At 35.8% G+C, this 19688-nt stretch overlaps 2 protein-coding genes across 2 annotated transcripts; one reads left to right on the top strand and one right to left on the bottom strand.

Moving 5' to 3' along the window:
* Nucleotides 1-4286: 4286 nt before the first annotated feature.
* LOC131154166 (VQ motif-containing protein 8, chloroplastic-like) lies at nt 4287-5681 on the bottom strand. The gene has a single exon (XM_058106744.1). It carries the CDS (start codon nt 5308-5310, stop codon nt 4633-4635), a length of 678 nt encoding a protein of 225 aa, XP_057962727.1. The 5' UTR covers nt 5311-5681; the 3' UTR covers nt 4287-4632.
* Nucleotides 5682-11085: 5404 nt separating this feature from the next.
* On the top strand, nt 11086-12887 carry LOC131153718 (uncharacterized). Its single transcript, XM_058106166.1, has 3 exons — nt 11086-11483; nt 11660-11919; nt 12754-12887. Exons 1-3 carry the CDS (start codon nt 11086-11088, stop codon nt 12885-12887), a joined length of 792 nt encoding a protein of 263 aa, XP_057962149.1.
* The last annotated feature ends 6801 nt before the right edge of the window (nt 12888-19688 follow it).

Raw genomic sequence — 19688 nt, forward strand, 5'->3', positions numbered from 1 at the left:
ACGCAATTTCATATTGATTATTGTATTCCAGGTGTGGGCAAGAAGAGGGAGCCTTGCCCTAGAAAAAATCCCGGATTGGCTTAGACCCGGTTAGGAAAGTTAGGTGCATCATCTTAGTAAGGTGTAGTTGTAGGTTTAGGTCAGCCCCATTAATTTACCTAGTTGTAAATGGTGCCGCTTCACCTGTTAAGTGAGTAATAGTGGTAATCCTCTGACTTGCGAGCTGAGGCGGGGACGTAGGCAGTATTGGCAAAACCCCGATAACATATTATGTGTGCCCTATTTTATATTTTCGCAATTTATATTCTTACACATGTATGTTATTATATAAATGTAACGCATGATTTAATTTTTGCATCTTATATTTATCTGCGCATTTGGGTTTATGAGTATATAGATAGACCCTAGGTTGTGTATTACTGCTCGTGAAATTGAAACCAACCTAGGAAATTTTAAATACTCAATTCACCCCTTTTGTTGGGAGTACACCAATTCCAACACATCTATTTTTCCATTTTCTATGCACCGCATTTTGAAAAATAATAGGAACATTACTAGTAGTAATGAATGCATAAGACATCAAATCATCAAATTTATACCTAGGTGGTGGCTTAATAGTACACCTGGGCCCATTGTGATCCTGCTGGTTTCTCGAGTAAAAACTTCTTGCAATATGAACAATGTCATCTCAACCCTTAGTCTATAACCCTTTTTGCTCCAATTTATATTGTGATACTGCAAGTCTCCTAAGCTAGAACTCCTTTCACTTCTGCCCTGAGTCTCCAACTCCACTTGCACAACATGCTTGTTGCTACTACAACTTTTTGACACCTGTTTCTCTTCATCTACCTGTGTACAATGCAACATGATTTTAATCTCAAAAATCATGTCTCCAACGATCACCACCTTGTTTTCCATTGGATTACATAGTTTGAAAACATCTTTCTTATACCCCAAAAAAATGTATCATCTGAACATTGTACAAAGCTTAGATCTCACCTCACTAGAAACATGCATGGCTGGACCTCCAAACTCTCTTAAGCCAAAGAAGTCTACCGCATAACCTGTCCAAACCTCTCCTGCAACTTTCCCATCTAATGATACCCTTGGCGATTAGTTAATCGAGAAACACACCATACTTGTTGACTTTACTAAGAAGTTCCTTGCAAGCCCTAGATCCAACCTGCCATGCTCACAAAACTACTTGAACACCAGCATACTTAGTTCCAATGTCTGACTTGAGGATCTTTCTCCCGGCTCGATTTTCCACCTCGGCCACAAGTTAACCCTGGCAAACATCTCCAACTTTTGCAATATAAAGTACCCCCCATACCTTTTGTGATAAACTAACAAAATATCTATGTTCATCTTGTGATGCTACCCTCACCAATCCTCAAACATCCATAACAATGTAGTTAAGAATACCCTCCATTTTGTGTGTGGTTTTTTTACACAAAACAATATTACCTGACTCATATTTTGTAGCTGCAGCTCCACGTACAATTGTGTTACCCAACAGTGCATAGATATTCCCTACTAACCTCTGTCCCTTCATCACCATCAAGATGTCTTTACACACCTTCATTATCCCATTTTCAAACTTGTAACTATACCTATTACAATCTAAAGTGTCCAATGAAATCACATTCTTCCGTACATCAGGTACATGCCTTACATCACATAACTTCCTTACCACACCTTCATACATCTTGATTTTGATATCCTTGATTCCGATAACTTTGCAGGCTGCATCGTTTCCCATTAGAATGGAACCAGAACTCACCAATCTATAAGTGGTGAAATAGGCTTTGTTGGGCGTCATGTGAAAAGAACATCTTGAGTCTAGGAGAATCCGTGAGGTGTTTTGAACTTGATGAAATAGAAAGCATATCACAATCACTGCTCCTTGAGTCTCTTTATTTTTCTACATTTTTAGATTTTGACGGGCCATCTTGAGTGTCTGCATTCCCCTTCTTCCACTCTGAACACTCCATTTTTATGTGCCCTATTTTCCTGCACCTAAAACGTCTTTCCTTCTCCTAGGCTACGATTGAGTTTTATTATTACTCGATCCACTCCAGAACTTGCCTCTCCCACGATCCTGATTACCCTTTGCCACAAGGACTTCACCTTGTGAACTCTCATCATTGGCTTTGTTCCTTTGATAGAACCCCAACAATGCACTTGTAATATCCTCCAACTCCAGGCTAGGTTTCTTTCCCCCATGTCAAAGTCATAACCAAATTCTCATATGTAGGAGATGTCGATAAGGAATTTAGTAGCATCAACGCCTTTTCTTCATCCTCGAACTTCACACCAACCCACTTCAGATCGCTAATGATCTGATTAAATATGTTGATGTGTTGATTCAGATCCAAACCCTCCACCATCACATATACCGGATCTCTAGTTTTATACAAACTACTGCTGGTGATTCTTCATCCATGACAAGATACATCACATCATTAGCTAGAAAAAGCTTGATAGTAGACACAGCCTTCGCTTCCAACTCCTTCTAAACTCGTGTCGTCCATGCCTTCTGGCTTTTTTCCGTATAGTGCCCTCACCATCCTTGCTGCACCAACACGTCCTTAACCCTCCTCTACCAAATTCTGAAATTTCTTGTTCCATTAAACTTACCAATCTCAAACTTTGAATAAAAAATCTCAGCCATTGTAACCAATAGCTCTAATACCAATTATTGATACGAATGCACAACGAAAACTTCACAACTTGAACAATATGGAACGGGTAATTCAAGCACTCAATAGTGAACATACGGAAATGAACAATCAACCACAAAGAGAATAAAATCAAGCAATAAGAATACACGAGACAAGAAATTACGTGATTTGGTAATTTGCCTACATCCACGTGAGCAAACGGCTGATTTTCAATATCTTATGTGAAGCTTGTCAAACTTACATCAAGGGTTACAAAATATAGTTTAAATACTAACCCTATACATACAAAAGACTTAAACTACATCTAAAACACTCATGTAGCAATCCTCGAAGAAAAATCCTCCGAAATCTCCCAATTTACTGATCTCTCGAATCAAAATCCGTAACATGCACCGAACAAAATCGTCAACAGTTTTAGGAAAACCATTGTCAAAAAGATATCGAGAGCTGAATCCTATAGATGACTGAAACTGTCGACAATTTGATACTAAGAGCAAACCATTGACGATTTTCTTCCTGTAGCCTCCTTTCTTATTCTTTGCATCACTATGCTTCCCCGATGCATGTGTTCCTACAAGACCCAACTTTGCTCATGCTGTAAACTTTGTCAGTCAATTCTTAGATGCTCCTACTGCTACTCACTTTTAGGTCGTTAAGCGAATCCTCTACTATGTCAAGGGCACTATTGAATTTGGTTTGGTCTTCACACAATCTTCCTCATCTAGTCTTATGGCATTCTCTGATGCCGTTTGGGTGGGTTGCCCTGACACTCGTCGCTCTGCTTCCTGTTACTCTATCCACCTTGCTAAAAATCTTCTCTCCCGAAGTGTCAAAAAGCAACCGACTATGTCACGCTCCAGCTATGAGTCAGAATATCGCGCTCTTACACTTACTGTTGCCAAAGTTATTTGGTTAACTCATCTCTTGCGTGATCTCAAGGTCCCTCTTTCCCATCATTCTCTTTTACTCTACGACAAAAAAAGTGCTATCTTTCTCAGCTCCAATCCTATCTCGCACAAGCGCACCAAGCACGTCGGTTTTGATTACCATTTTATTCACGAGCTTATTGTTTCTGGGAAGCTTCAGACCCAACATGTTACCTCCAATCTTCAAGTTGCCGACATTTTCACCAAGAGTGTCTCTTGGCCTCTCTTTTCTCTTTTTAGGTCCAAACTTCGCGTGTGCCCTCATCCCACACTCGGCTTGCAGGGCGGGTGTTGAGAATATAACTGGAAATCCTTCTCCCTGAAGTCATCATCGGATTCTCAACATCCTTCATAATAGTCATAGCTGGCCCTAGATTATAGGAGATTATATTTGCTAATATTGTGTAATTGTTTCCTTTCATTTATTTATTTATTTGTTACCTCGTACATCCATGTAACCAATATATATCAATGGAAACGTTTGCCTCGGTGGTTTTACATACTAACTATATTCTATTAAAAAAAAAAAAAAGCCTCTTCAACTTGAATCACGTTAAGCTTGAAATTATTTTATTAAAAACAAAAACCCCAACATGGCATTCTCCATCCCAAAGTTCAGTGTATTAACAAATAGCAAAAACAAATGTTGGGAGAGAGAGAGAGAGAGAGAGAGAGATTTTAATAATCAAACATAAAAATCAGAAGTCGGCCACCGAAGAATTGAAATACTATACCATTATCCCGACCTGAGAGAGATCCATCTTCCTTGGATGGTCCCAAAGAATCATTTAAATATAAATCCTATAATTCACATTTAATTTGCCGCTGTTTGTGTACCTAGCTGGGTATCTGAACTTGATCAATCTCTCTGGTCATAAACATGGTAAATTAAAATTTGAAATATAAACAAAAAATTTAAGTTGAGGGCGGCCGAACTATATTTTCAATCTAGAAAGGATTAGTTATCGCCATCATTTCATTTGCAAAAAAAGAAAAATGACCATCTAATTAGTCACTGCATGTCAACATTCCGGGAATCCCTTCATAATCTCCCAAACCGGCGTCGCCATAGAGCTACTCATGCTCGCCGGCGGCATCACCGGATCGGAATATCTATAAAGCGGCTGAGACGAACGGAAGAACTCCGGCGAGGTCGGCGTGAACAGAGGCATGTCCGCGATGAACGGGTTCGCCGGCAGGTTGAAGATCAGAGAAGCAGACGACGGCGAGGTCACCTGAGCCGCGTCACCGACGATGCCACCGCTGCTCTCGTCTGTAAGAACCGACGACGACTCGTTCTCATCGACAGGTATTCCGGCAGCAATCTTCTGTTCTGGCGTCGGCGCCAGCGCTTGGAGGGCATTGTTTTGGGCTGTAGTTTTAGTCTTGCGTTCGGAGCGGGACGGGCCGGTGAGCCTCTGCACCAAGGCCATGAAATCGCGAGCCTGCGTGTGGATGATCTTGGGGGAATGGGTGTAGATGATGACTGGGTTCCGATGCTTGTGGCCGGCCGCCGCCGGGGCATCGGAGGCGGCTTCGGCCACGGAAGACAAGGCTGATGAAACTGAGGAGGAAGAGGAGTAGGAGGTCTTGTGTGTGAAACGGGAGCCATTGTTGATCTTCAATGGGGATGGACGTGGGCCGTTGATTGTTTCCTTGCTTGCATGGCCATGATGGTCGCGGAATTTTGCAGGGCTCATGATTTACTTCTTGGACAAGACCAAAGCGCAGCGAGCCAAGAAGAAGAAGAAGAAGGAAAAAAAGTGCTATATATTTAGTGGTTGAGAGAGAGAGAGAGAGAGAGAGAGAGAGAGAGAGAGAGAAGCGATGGAGAGATGTACAGGACTTCTTTTTCTTTTCCCCTTTTTTTTGGCAATTGATGAGGGAGAGAGAGATTGGATGGATATATGTATGGATGGCTGAAGGAGATTAGTAGGATATATATGGAGGGGAGGATAGGCTCAAGGAGACTGGTAGGATAAATATATATAGAGGAGAAGGTAGCCTTCGGTTCTGACCGTTGACATATAAGATGGGGGTGGGGGTTGGGGGGTTAGGGTGTTGAAATGTAATGGCCGAGCTAGCGGAGAGCAGCTGTTTGTTTAATTTATTGGGGGAGGATTTGTCGGTTCCCAGCGGCGGCGCAGTTGGCGGGAGGTGGTTGCTGAGTGTGAATCCTTTGGATTTATGCATTGCCGTGTGTGCTTGCTGTTGCTAACTCCATACTTCAATGCCTCTGTGTGTGTGTGTGTGTGAGAGAGAGAGAGAGAGAGAGAGAGAGAGAGAGAGAGAGAGAGAAAAATAATATTAGGTATATCAAGAGTAACACCTACCATGTTGATTGGTATATTAAGACGAATAAAATTTCACAATGGAGAAAGTATTAGATGGATCGAATTTATGCACTACATCAAACATAATTTTACTGTATGAAAAAAATTTCTAATTTAATAAAATACCTACACTATGTTGATTGGTACGTCGAGTTCAATAAAATTTCACCATAAAGAATATATTAAATATAATTTAGTAAAATACATGCACACAGAGAAATTATATTAAATATAGTGCATCACCTAGTGTATTTAATAATTTCTCTTTATGATGTTTATGTATTTTAATTGAATTATGAAGTTTCAAATTTTTTTTACTTAATAATTTATACAGATAGTGAAATTGTATTGCTCTCAGTGTGTACCAATTAGCATGACAAGTGATAATGTATCTAATAATTTGTGAGAGAGAGAGAGAGAGAGAGAGAGAGAGAGAGAGAGAGAGAGAGAGAGCTCCGAAAAGATAGGTCCCACATTTGTAACCAGAGGTTACTTTTGTCTACAAATAATAGTATACCTAGTTATAATAAAATTATTTAATAGTTCATATAAAAAAATACGTTATTAAGAAAAGAAAATCTAAAACATTTTATTAATCCATGATATATAATAAATAAAAAATAATTATTCTCAAATTTATCACGAAAATATTGATTCCTTTTTTATTTCATATTGAATTAATGGAGTAACTAGAAAAAAAAATGAGAAATAACTATTAGCTTTATTTACAAATTCTTCCTTGTATTTCATCTTTTTTCTAAGAACAACTATTTCATGAATCAAACATATTTCTCCTTGGAGTCCATAGTGAATTACTATTAATTTCACTATCATAATAGTAGCAATACCTGTGAACCAAATCCCACTTTCCATTAACTATATTATTCAAAATAAGCATATTGATCCTCCCTTCCTAATTATATACTCATTAGTTAGGCTTCTGATCAATGAAACTTGGACATATGTGGTTGTAGCATTACCCGCTATGGAAGTAACATAGCATAGGTCACATATGTAGCATAAGATAAGTGCTTATGATCGAATAAGAAGAAAAATATGTTAAAATTGGTGTATTCACAAGAGCGAGGTGAATTGAAATTTTAAAATTTTTCTACGTTTAATTCGAGTCACAAGCAGTATATTACAACCTAAGGTCTTTCTAAACAAATTCCAATAGACACAATATTCAAAGCATGTATGAAGAACAATCAAGACAATAAATAATTAAACAAACATGTGCATGTATCAAAGTGGGGAAATATAAAGAGCATAAGGGAAAAATAGAATGACATACAATATGATATCGGGGTTCGACCAACACTCCTACATCCCCGCCTCAAGCTCACAAGCAAGAGGATTCACTACCTTTGCTCACTTACGGGTGGAGCGACACCTAATCCAACACCCCTTTCTTTGCTGGGTAAGGGAAACCCCAGATCAGATTAACAAGGTACTGACCCCAACCTTTACAATCAATCCTTACGGGTTAGATCAATACCCCCTCAACTCATGCCTGGAATACAATAGATAAACAATATAAATTTTGTGTATAATATCAATACTTCTCCAATAAGCAAGTATGTCCCAATATAATCAATGCACTTCAATATGACAGGAATTATAAGTTCAATGAAGTTTAATATACCCTACTCTCAAGATAATGTCAATATATCTAGTAATATGTGAGAGTATGCTATGAATGAATCTTTGAGTCAAGATATGTATGTATGTACCAATCACAAGTTACAAACCCAAAGATCTCAAGAACACAAGCAAATATCTCAAAAATAATTTTTCAAATAAGTATAAGAAATATTTGGATTTAGCTTGTTAAAAATATTTTTCACAATAGTACAATACAAGCCTTTGAATCTTCTAACAAGAATGCAAAACTCACATGCCCTCGAGAGTTTTTCCAAAGAAGACTTATGAATTAAATCACAAGAGAAAACTCAAGCTTACTCTCAGTAAAATCAATATCAAACAACAATGAGAGAGTATGAGAGTGTAAGCTTATGGATGATTTCAAGATACTCTACCGAGGTGATTTTGCAAGATGAATGTGTAGGAGTAGGATTTTTAAGCTTGTATGGGAAAAATGAGTTTTCAAAATTTCAGAGAATTTTTACTAATGATGTTTGCTAATTTGGTACTAATCATGAAAAATGAAGGAGCATATATAAACACTCCAAAAATTATAACCGTTTGGGACTCAATGGGTATTTTTGAAAATGTTTAAATATATTTAATTAAAAATAACTCATTTTAACCTCAGTAAAAATCTCACCAACTCGAGAGATTCAGTCGACCATATTTGAGGTTCGATCAACCATATTACTAAGTTCGGTCGACCATGGCACATTTGAACTGAGGTTTTGGTCGATCTTTTGTAGGCAATTTTAAACCCCTTCTTGGGTTTGGTCAACCATGGCTTGGGTTTAGTTGACCGCTCATAAGGTTCGATCGAATCAAGCTAAAATGAACTACCTATTCGATCGAGTAGGTTGTTGGGGGTGTCAAATACGTTTCAGTTTGGTCAATCAAAGACAGTACGTTCATTTCGGTCAACAAAGGTTTGGTCGACCAAGTCGAATATAACTTGGCGAGTTCAATCGACTGGGTTCTATTCAAAGACACAATTTTGGCCCTAATTTTGATTAGAAAGACACCTTTGTTTACATAGGTATTACTTTTGAGTTTATAAGGGATTTTTCATGAAATGCTTGGGAACCTAAGGTTAATCAAGTCTTTGTCAAATCCATTTTGGTCCTTGAACTTTTTCAACCCTATGTGAATAAGTTGTGGCATTTTATCTTAGGGGTATTGGTTCCTATGGGCAATCTATGGTCTCTTGAGCTTATTCAACTTATCATGCATGTGATGCATTAATTATTACAGACCATAATTATTACAGACCCAAATGAATTAAACAACAAATACAATTCAAAATTATTTGGTATTCATTTCCTTTGCTTCTCTAAACGCCACCACATGATGTGAGCATTGAGTTCTTTATGGCCTCCACTGTGTCTTTACCCTTGCGTGCAAAGTATGGTCCTGTTTACAAACTCAAGGCACAAGTAAGATACTTTATATTTGTCATAATCACAACGAGATAAGACTAAAAAAGTCAACAAAATATTTGATAGGTTTGAAGACGTGCATAACCATTTATGACTCTTCTTTTTGAATATAAGGTAATTTATGATCAATCAATTATCTTTTGTGAGACATAGTACTTAAAGTTTGTTCAAAATGAGATCTCGATAATTTGTACATGACATTTTTTTTGTACGTGTATGATTGTTTCATTTTTAGTAATTAACATCTTTCACTAGGACTATATATGTCCTCTAATGTCCAAGAAAGCTTAGACAATCACTTTGCTTACACTAGTGCGGAGGTGATCCTTGTTTGGTGTTGAAAAAGGGATATACATGCTTCACTTTGTACATCTATAGATTTCATTATGATTGGTGCAGAATAGAAAAAATGGTTGTTCTTCAAATCTTCGGTTGCCTGTTTTAAGTCCCCTAACCTCACTTTGCCATGTGTGACATCTAGAAGATGACTTGGACCAATATTTTCAAAAAATTAAATTACTTTTGCCATGTTCTTCAAAATTTTGTTAAAAAACAAATTGTGCTTTTAAAACTTTTTTACATCCTTAGTGAAGAAATAAACAAAAAAGGATTGTTGTTACCCCTAAGATGCCATAGGTTTCTTACATTTGGTCTCTAAGATTTGAGGTGATAACTTCATTGATAAGTTGTATACTTTAACCAAGAAAACTATGACAACAACATAGCTAACTAGAGAATAAAAGGTAGACCTCAAGAGAGGGAAAGTAACGAATACAAAGAAAGCATAGAAAAAGTGTTTTCGTGGTGTACTAAAAACAAGCAAAGACATGTATAATTAAAGAACCAAATTAAAAACCAGCAGATTGTTGTTGTAAAAAAAATTAAAATCAATTTGAAGCCCAAAGGAGAGCCCTAGAATGAAGATTACAAACACATACACACACACATAGATGTGAAGGTTCTTTTATGCCTTGTTTGGAACTTGAATTCTTTTTCCTAAAGAAAAAGAAAATATGAAGGAGTTAATTTACCCATTTTTTTTCACACTTTGTTGTTTTTTATAGTCATTTTTACACAAATAATTTCATAACCCAACTAAATATATGGGAAAAAAAACTAAGATAAATAGCAAAGAGGTGAAGAAGTATATTATAAGCAGTTGACTTGCCCCCTTTTTCTTTCTTGTTTCCTCGTGCTTCTACAAAGGAATTTTGATGCCACCGTTAGTGATCAACTAGCCCTCTTGAGGTGGTTGACCAACTCGGTAGAATTTGAAATTTTGGGTTAATTTAATTTGATTTGTCGATTGATCTAAGTGTGTCAAATGTCCTAATTATTACCACATGTTGGACAATTATGAAGGACATTGCTAGTTGGTTAGTTGATGATTAATTTGGTTTGAAATTTAAATTTTTGGATTCAAATTTGTATCATTTCCCTCTATTTTTGCGTGGTCTCTAAATAGACTATGCAAGGGCATTTTTCTACACATCTAGATGGGGTTAAGGAGGAGAAATACAGAGGGAATTTGAGTGTTCTTGGGTGTTAGACAAAGAGTTGTATTTTAGGAAAATTTGGAATTGATCATATCATATTGTCTTATTGCTTTTGAGTTCTTTCGGGTGTGTGCATTCTAAGGAATGGATTATAAAGGAAATTGTATACTTTCTTAGAAAATTATCGACGGTTTCTCTATACCCTTACGGTTCCTTCGACAGTTTTAGACAAAATGTTTACCACGAGAAAATCGTTGACTGTTTTATCTAACCGTCGATGGTTACGCTGGTTGCTGAATTGCCAAGAATCCTAATAGTTGAAGATTGGATGATATTCGATAGTCTGCTAGCATTTGGGATTCTTCAATTGTATTACTTGAATATTTGTTTACATTTGATAGTCCAAGATCTTCTTGATTTGGTATTTAAGTACTTTTGAATTTGTAACAACTATATCTTGTACAAGTCCTATATATAGGACATCTCTACATCAATAAAAGTGTTCTGCATTTTCTATATGGTATTAGAGCTTTTTCTCTAACGAGCTTTTTTTTTTTTTCCTAATGGCCGTTTCCTCTAAGTTCGTTATTATCAACACTCTCGAGCTTCTTGGCAGTGGCAACTCTCCTCTTATTGCCATAAATGCCGGCTCCCAACTTCCTTTGAAACTGACCCCTTCCAACTTCCCTTCTTGGCACGCCCAACTGACATCATTGCTCATTGGCTATGACCTCCAAGGCTATCATGATGGTACCACCATATGTCCATCACGAACCCTTTCTACCAGCACCTCCTCTGCCGGTTCATCTTCTGCAAGTGTCTTTAATCCGGCTTTCTGGCATTGGCTCCGGCAAGATAAACTGATCCTTCACGCCATCCTTGCATCTCTTTTCAAATTATTTATATTGCTCATTGCCACTTCAACCACTACTCATGATGCTTGGTCCAAGTTGCAACGATTGTATGCCAATCGTTGCACGCACTTGTGTTATGCAACTTAAGGAGGAGTTTACTCTCATTTAACGAGAGTCCCGCTCGGTCTCGGAGTATCTCTATGCCATCAAGGCATTAGTTGATGTTTATTGACTCTCCTATATCAGCGGATGATATTACTCTATATGTCCTTAATGGTCTTAGTCCTAAATTTCGTGAGATTGCAGCGCCTATTCGGGCACGCGAGACTTCTATTAAATTTGAGGAGCTTTATGACATGCTGGTTGGCCATGAAAGTTACTTGCACCTTGTTAATGCTTCCAATTCTATTTTGGTTGCCACTACGAACACCACTCAACACTGTACCACCGCTTCGACATTCAACCACAACCAAAGTTCCAGCCCTAGTTCCTATGTTCAGCATCATCCCAACTCTAGTCGTTATAATCGCAGGGAGCAATCTGGTAAGCCCCGAATTATTTGTCAGCTATGTGACAAAGTGGGCCACTCGGCCAAGATTTGTCACTTGGCTTTAGGAGTGAAGTCTATAAATTGTGTTGTGACCAACGTGATGTGTTCCTAAAATGTATTATTTTAGGCCCCCATTTACCTATGTTTTGTTCTCATTTCCCTTGTATTTATGCTTTATTATCATAGTTTGAAGTTATGCATAGTTTGTTCATGTTTTAGGAAATTGGAACTTAAACTGAGAAGTTAAGTTATGTAAGAAGCCAAGGAAGTAATTGGGAAGCATAAGGCTCAACCAAGTGCTCAATCAAGTTTCCAAGGTCTCTGTCTACCAAAGCAAACACAATCTTGTTCAACCATGTGGTGCAACCAGCAGTCATGAAGGGCAACCTGGTCACAAAATGAAGACTCCAAAGTGCTGACTGAAGCTAAATTACTGAGGCCCTCAACTAAGGGCACGACCAAGAACCTTGAAGACGCGACCAGGTTGAATGAACACAAGTTTGACTGAAGATTTTTCCCAAGAGTCTTGACCAAGGCGCGATCAAGAACCTTGAAGGCACAACCAGGTCAAATGAACACAAGTTTGACTGACCAAGGTACGACCAGGTTGCCAGTTATCGAGCCCAACAATCTTCTTCGTGAGATTTCTACCAAAACTTTCCTAATTTGAAATCAATTGATTGCAAACCCTTTCGAGTATAAAAATAAACTTCAAACATGTTGATTAGGGTTCCCCTTTGACCCGATCTTTGGTTAGTGATAGACCTAGAGTGTCGTTAGGTGCCATTTAGATTATGTTTACTACTTTTTTTCAATTTCATGTCTAGTTCGTATTCGGTTTCTTAGAAAGCTTGTGACAACCTTCAGGTTTCAAGTGTTACCACATAGATTCGATTGGTTCCGATTTGGTTCTTTGAGGGCCTATGACAACCCTGGATCTCCAATTGGATCCGTAGAGTAGTTAGTCTCAATTGTAATCCTAAATTGCTAGTGAGAACTTGGGTTTTTTTTGGGAGATAATCAAATCCTTTGTTGAAATGATGATTGTGTTCTTGGCTGTTGGCGATGTAGACACCCTAATTTTTATCAAGGCCTTTCTAAAAGACCCAATGTAACAAAGTTTGACCTTGAATCCTGAGTGATCTCGAGTTTAAGAATTAAGTCCCTTGAGTCCTAGTACTGGGTACGAGTGTTAAGTCTTACATTTCCAAAATGGAGTGTTATCCAGATTGCAAGGAATTCTGTATTTCATGAACAGACCAAACAAATTGAAATTGATTGTCATGTCACGAGACACCACCTTCAGTAAGGGACTATTACTTTACCCTTTGTTCTTTCCTCCATGCAGGTTGCTGACTTCTTTACAAAGTTTCACACGTCCAGCGTTTTCGTTTTTTGGTTGACAAACTCTCAATGCTTCTTGCAGTCGCATCGTGAAAGCATATTAGTGATAATAATTATTTGTATTATATTAGTGTAGAATAGTATTTTTCCTTTTTATTCTTGTAGACTATATAAGTTATTTTAATTTCTTGTAAAACCCTAATGATTCAATGAAAGACTATCTTTTATCCTCCTTTGATTTTAACATACATACATATATATATATATATATATATATATATATATATATATATTATATTTCCGATTCAAACATTGCCTTGATGTACGTGCATGTTTCTCCTCACTATTTTTAAATGCCCAAATTACAAAAATGAAACTTCAAGTTATAAAATAATAAATGAATAGTCCACATGCTTTTGAATGCATGGATATAGAACAAAGAAGCTAATTATAAAAAAGAAAAAAAGAAATCCAGAAGGGCATGGCGCAGAAAGTCAAAGTAAAAAGTATAGTACTCACGCAAAGCACAAGAGCCAAAATAATTTTTTTTCTTAATTTTAGCTGTCAAATCTAAATCTATTTAAACACTTAATCACCATCTTGCCTTAAAAGTGCTAATCTGATTAGTTGAACTGGACCAAAATTTAAGCACCTCTACCCGTGGCGTCAATTTTAAATGCATTCCTTAAACATCATATAGCATTTAGGAGCACGTTTTTAGAGTTTAGTTTTAAATTTTTGTGAATTGAAATGAATTTAATAAAATTTTATATCACATTTTTATTTAAATTCACATAAATCTAAAATTATCTCTAAATTTTACACTTTTGAAACATAAAATCAATATAAAAAATCGCCTCAAGTGGTAAGAATTTGTGTCAAATGATCTTTGACAAAGGTGAACTATGGGTTTGAACCCTGTAGCGCACATTCGCGATTTACCTCTTACGTGTTGGTCAAGAGCATGACTGGCGTAGGTGTGAGATTAGTTTGATGTGTAAGTCCAAGACACCCGATAATATTAAATAAAATATAAAAATATAATAATTCCACCCCCCCTCAAAGTAAGCTTGATGTCAAGTTTGACTTTAAATTTTTATAATTATTTTTTTTAAGAAAAAAAAAAGTCCAACAAAAGATCCAAAGGTAAGGTCAAAGAGGACATTCAACAAGATGGAATACTGGAATGAGAAAGTCAAAGTAATAGTTCGGCTTGACCGACCGAGTGGGGAGAAGTAGCCTCCGCGTGCAGTACGAAACAAAGACTAAACCATTCATTGTTGTGGCCATGTGATACCTTTGCATTAATTCGCCCTACACATGACCTTAGGTTAGCCGTAGTTAAGAAAATTTAGGTTAGGATCGTTTGATTTGTAGAATAAGTAACTTTAAAAAATATATTAATTATAATTAAAAATTATGTTGTTAATATAAAGTAAATAATAATGTAAAATTTTTATGAGTTCATAATACAAATATATGGACAAAAAAATAACTATTATTAAATTTTATTATGGGGGGGTCCAATATTTCTTTTTTATTATATGTTGAATGAAATAATTCGGAATATATAAGGAATAACTATTCTCTTTATTTTTAAAATTTAAACTATGTTATATCTTATTTTAAGGAATAATTACTTTGTCGAACCAAATAAAAAAATTTTATTACCTTGATTTTACATAATAAATTGACAAAAATTTTTCCAATTTGCCTGAGATATGTTTTAGGTACATCACATCATATACTATGTTGACTTTTTGAGTATGATATATGTTTTAATGCTTATAAAACGCTTGAAACTAATATGTGTGTCTAGTACTTGAACAGGTTAATAATTCAAAACACACACATGAAAGAAGATTGATGGAAGCCTAAGGGGACATAAAGATCATACTGTCTGACATATTCCATTATCAAAGGAATAAGATATTTATTTTTATTATAAATGCATTTATTATTTGAGTTTTGGTTTGTAATAATGCATGACATGCATGATGTGAATGAAAAACTTAGAATGACCATAGACTAAACATAGAGGACCAACAAATTTTCAAAAAAATTATTTAGGGTAAAAATTAATTTTATAAAGACTTCGGTCGATCGAATGTCAATCAACGTTGCATTTTTTGGCTTAATTAAAAAACCTCGGTCGATTGGCCCTATAGCGTTATAATCACTTCAGTCGACCGACCACACATAAGGCTTGAAAGTCAAATGTTTGACTTAGTTCAATCGATCGACCCTATTTTGATCTAAGCTTCTATAGTCGATTGACCTCTGAAATTTGACTTGTTACCTTCTTCGGCTGACAGGCCATATTAATTCAAAAATACTCTTGGTCAACCAAACCTCATGAACCGGCAGAGCGGCCTTAAGGCCAGTTAACCGAACCTACAAAAGGTGGAAAATCGTCTTTCGCCAGTAGGCCGATCCTTCCCTCAGCCAACCAAACCCAGTATTAAAATTCAAATTCACTATGTTTGTTCGGTTGACACTGATGCCAATGGTCAACCAAACCTCTTGGGTTCAGTTATTTTAACTGCGCTAATCATGTTTAAAATTTAATTAAACAAACTCAAAATGACCTCTGTGTCCCCAAACGGTCATTTTTCCACAAAGTCTATAAATACTCCCTCATTACTCAATTTTAAAACGAATGCTTAGATTATATTTCTCTCAAATATTTTTGTGATTTATATTTCATACTCTCTCATACTCCTTTTATTTTGAAAATCATTTCAAGAGAGCATTCACCTTGGGCATTCATTTTTCCATATCAAAATCATTTTTACTCTCACTTAGCTTACATTTTTCAAAATCATTCTTGAGAGTAAGATTATAGTTTCTCCCACATATTTTATTTGATAAATATTTTTGGGAGTAAACTTCATATAGTTTGTGAATCTTGCACATTTATTGCAAGATTACGAAGGCTCACTAATCCTTATTGCAAATATTTCTTTTAAGCAAATACCGTAGGTTTCTCCTATATTTATTTTGAAATATATTTTTGAGATAATCTTTGGGTAGATTAAAAATACCTTAAGCATATTTTTATTCACATATTTTTGCTTGAAAAGGTCTCTCATTTTTATTTGAGCATAAATTATTTGAAAGCAAAACCCTATGTTCTCTCCTATACTTTGATTAAAAATCTTTTTGGAGAAAATTTTTATTAGGGTTCAAATTTTTGAGCACTCATTGTTGGAATATTGTTTCAAGGATTGAACAGCTGGAGCTAAAATCTAAGGCTAAGTTAGAAGATGAGCAGCTGAGTTAGTTAATATTGTTTTAGATAATCAAGTTGTTATTTTCTTTTTCTTGTTTCTTGTGTTGTATAAATGCAGCTATGTATTCTGTATTTTGTATTTTGCATTGAATAAAAAAGAGTATTTTTCAGCAAATACAAAGCTTGACATGGTATCAGAGCAAATACTTCTCTTCCGCAATTTTTCAAGAAAACCACAGGAGCTCTGTTTTCTTTTCTTTAACAATCTTTCCATAGCCTTTGCATTTATCTCCAAATTCTACTCAGTACGAATATTCACAAAGGTCTGCAGCTGAATAGAGAAGCTAATGAAAGACATTTCTTGGTATTATTCTTATATCAGAGAAGCTGAACAATGAATATTGAATCGGTAGTGTCTCTGTTTTTTACAAGGAAAGATTTTTGTTCTACAAATTTTATATTACTTTACATTTCTTGGAAGAATTTCATAAATGACTTCTGCTGAAAATTCTACCAGCTCTCATACTTCTCATTGTGTGATCAACCTTTCGAATGATTCATCCAGTCCATATTACTTGCATCCAAGTGATAATCCTGGTACATTACTTGTTTCTGAAATCTTTATTGGTGATAATTATATCGCATGGAGTAGATCAATCACCATTGCTTTAACAGTAAAAAATAAGGCAACATTCATTGATGGTTCGATTCTTGCTCCTCCTATAAATCAGTGTTCTCTCCATACTGCATGGCTGCGTACAAATAATCTAGTTCTCTCATGGTTAATGAATTCCATTTCCAAGGAAATAAGGAATAGTCTTCTCTATGTTACATCTGCTGTTGATCTTTGAAATGAGCTGAAAACAAGATACTTACGAAGTGATGGTCCGAGAGTATTCCACCTTGAAAAATCGCTAAGTTCCATTACTCAGGGTTCTTTATCAATCACTGAGTATTTTAATTCTTTCAAATCATTATGGGATGAGTATGTTAACTACAGATCATTTCCTACATGTAGCTGTGGCAAAATGGCAACTTGTACTTACAACCTGTTTGATTTTTTGCTGATTAGACAGCAATCTGATTATGTGTTAAAGTTTTTGATTAGGCTAAATGATTCCTATGCTCCAATTCGAAGTCAATTACTTATGGTTTCACCATTACCGAGTATGCCAAAAGTATTTTCTTTACTACTTCAAGAAGAAAGTCAAAGACAACTACACAATGTTGTCAATAATAATACTCATGCTTTGATTGCCAAACAAAATACTCAGCCATATGTTCCTTCAAAATTTTCTAAGGACAAACAGAAAAGATCTTCTTTATACTGCACTCATTGTGGATATAATGGCCATACAATAGAAAAATGTTTTCAGCTTCATGGTTACCCTCCTGGTTGGACTGGACCAAAAGGAATGAGGAAACCACCCACTGCTCATGCTGCTGTAACAACATCTGAGATCTCTACTCAACATAGTAACGAAGATCAAAAGTTTTCTTTTACTTATGAGGAATTCAATAAATTGTTGGCACTTGCAAATTCCACTTCATCTTCAACATTCACCCAAACACCTTCACCTGCTATCAACATTGCTGCTTCTCAATTTTCTAGTAATCCCTCAAATTTTTGTTACTCTGCCTCTTCATCTTTGCAGAATGTATCCTCATAGATTCTAGATACAGGTGCAACAGACCACATGACATGTTCACCACTATTATATTCTTCTCCTCCTAAACAAATCAATGTTTCCATAAATTTGCCAAATGGGAATTCTGTTCCAGCTTCACACATTGGCAAAATTTGTCTTTCAAACACTCTTTCTTTACATGATGTTTTATGTGTTCCCAATTTTTCATTCAATTTACTGTCTGTTTCTAAACTAACAAAGCAATCTAATATTTGTGCTTCCTTATTTGACTCCCATTGTCTTTTACAGGACCAATCGACAAAGAAGATGATTGGGATTGCATTTGAAAAACATGAACTGTACCACTTATCTCAAGCTACTTCAAAGGCTGCTTCTCACAACCAAACCATGTTTCATTCTTCCTCCTTGGCTTTAGCTATTACTCAAACTCAATTAGATACTTGGCATTACAAACTTGGCCATGTTTCTAATTCAAGATTACCCTTTCTTAAACAGTTGGACTCATCCATATCTTTTCAATCTACAAATGTTTGTGATGTATGTCATTTAGCAAAACAAAGAAAGCTTTCATTTCCTATATCTCAAACTTGTTCAAATAAAAAGTTTGATTTGATTCATTGTGATATATGTGGTCCTTTCAATGTTGTTTCTTATTCTGGTTTCAAATATTTTCTTACTATAGTTTATGACTGTACACATTGTACTTGGGTTTACATGCTCAAGATGAAATCTGAAGTTTCTTCTATCCTTAAAATTTTTTGCAAAATGATAATGACCCAGTTCAGTGTTCCTATCAAAACAATATGATCAGATAATGGTCCTGAATTTCTTTTGGCTCAATTTTATAGTGATAATGGCATTATACATCAAAGAAGTTGTGTTGAAACTCTTCAACAAAATGGAGTTGTGGAAAGAAAGCATCAACATTTATTAAACACTGCTAGGGCTTTAATGTTTCAAGCAAACATGCCTTTAATTTTTTGGAGTGATTGTGTATTAACAGCAGCTCATATCATAAACAGAATTCCTACTCCTCTTCTCAACAACAAAACACCATTCGAGATGTTATTTGATAAACCACCTAATCTTTCTCACCTTAAAGTGTTTGGTTGTCTTTGTTTTGCATCAACACTTACAACTCATAGACATAAATTTGATCCACGAGCTACCAAATGTCTTTTCTTGGGTTATCCCTCTGATATCAAAGGCTACAAATTAATGGATCTTAATACAAATATGATTTTCATTTCAAGAAATGTAGTATTTTCTAAAAATATTTTTCCTTTCAAGGCTTTTCCATCTAATCCTGACACTCATATTTTTTTATTTCCTCCTACACCTTCTACTTCAGATTTCTATTCTAATTCTTCTGGTATTTCTTCTAATCAACATCTATCATCACCTCAACACCTCATCTCAGATCAGCATTTTTCACATCATCAAACTGATCAGCATCTTTCACACCATCAATCTTCTTTGACCAATGATCATATCCCAAATATTATTCTACCACAACTTAGAAAGTCGTCAAGAATTA

This window comes from Malania oleifera, chromosome 4, assembly GCF_029873635.1.
Source record: "Malania oleifera isolate guangnan ecotype guangnan chromosome 4, ASM2987363v1, whole genome shotgun sequence".
In the NCBI taxonomy this organism is placed as follows: Eukaryota; Viridiplantae; Streptophyta; class Magnoliopsida; order Santalales; family Ximeniaceae; genus Malania; species Malania oleifera.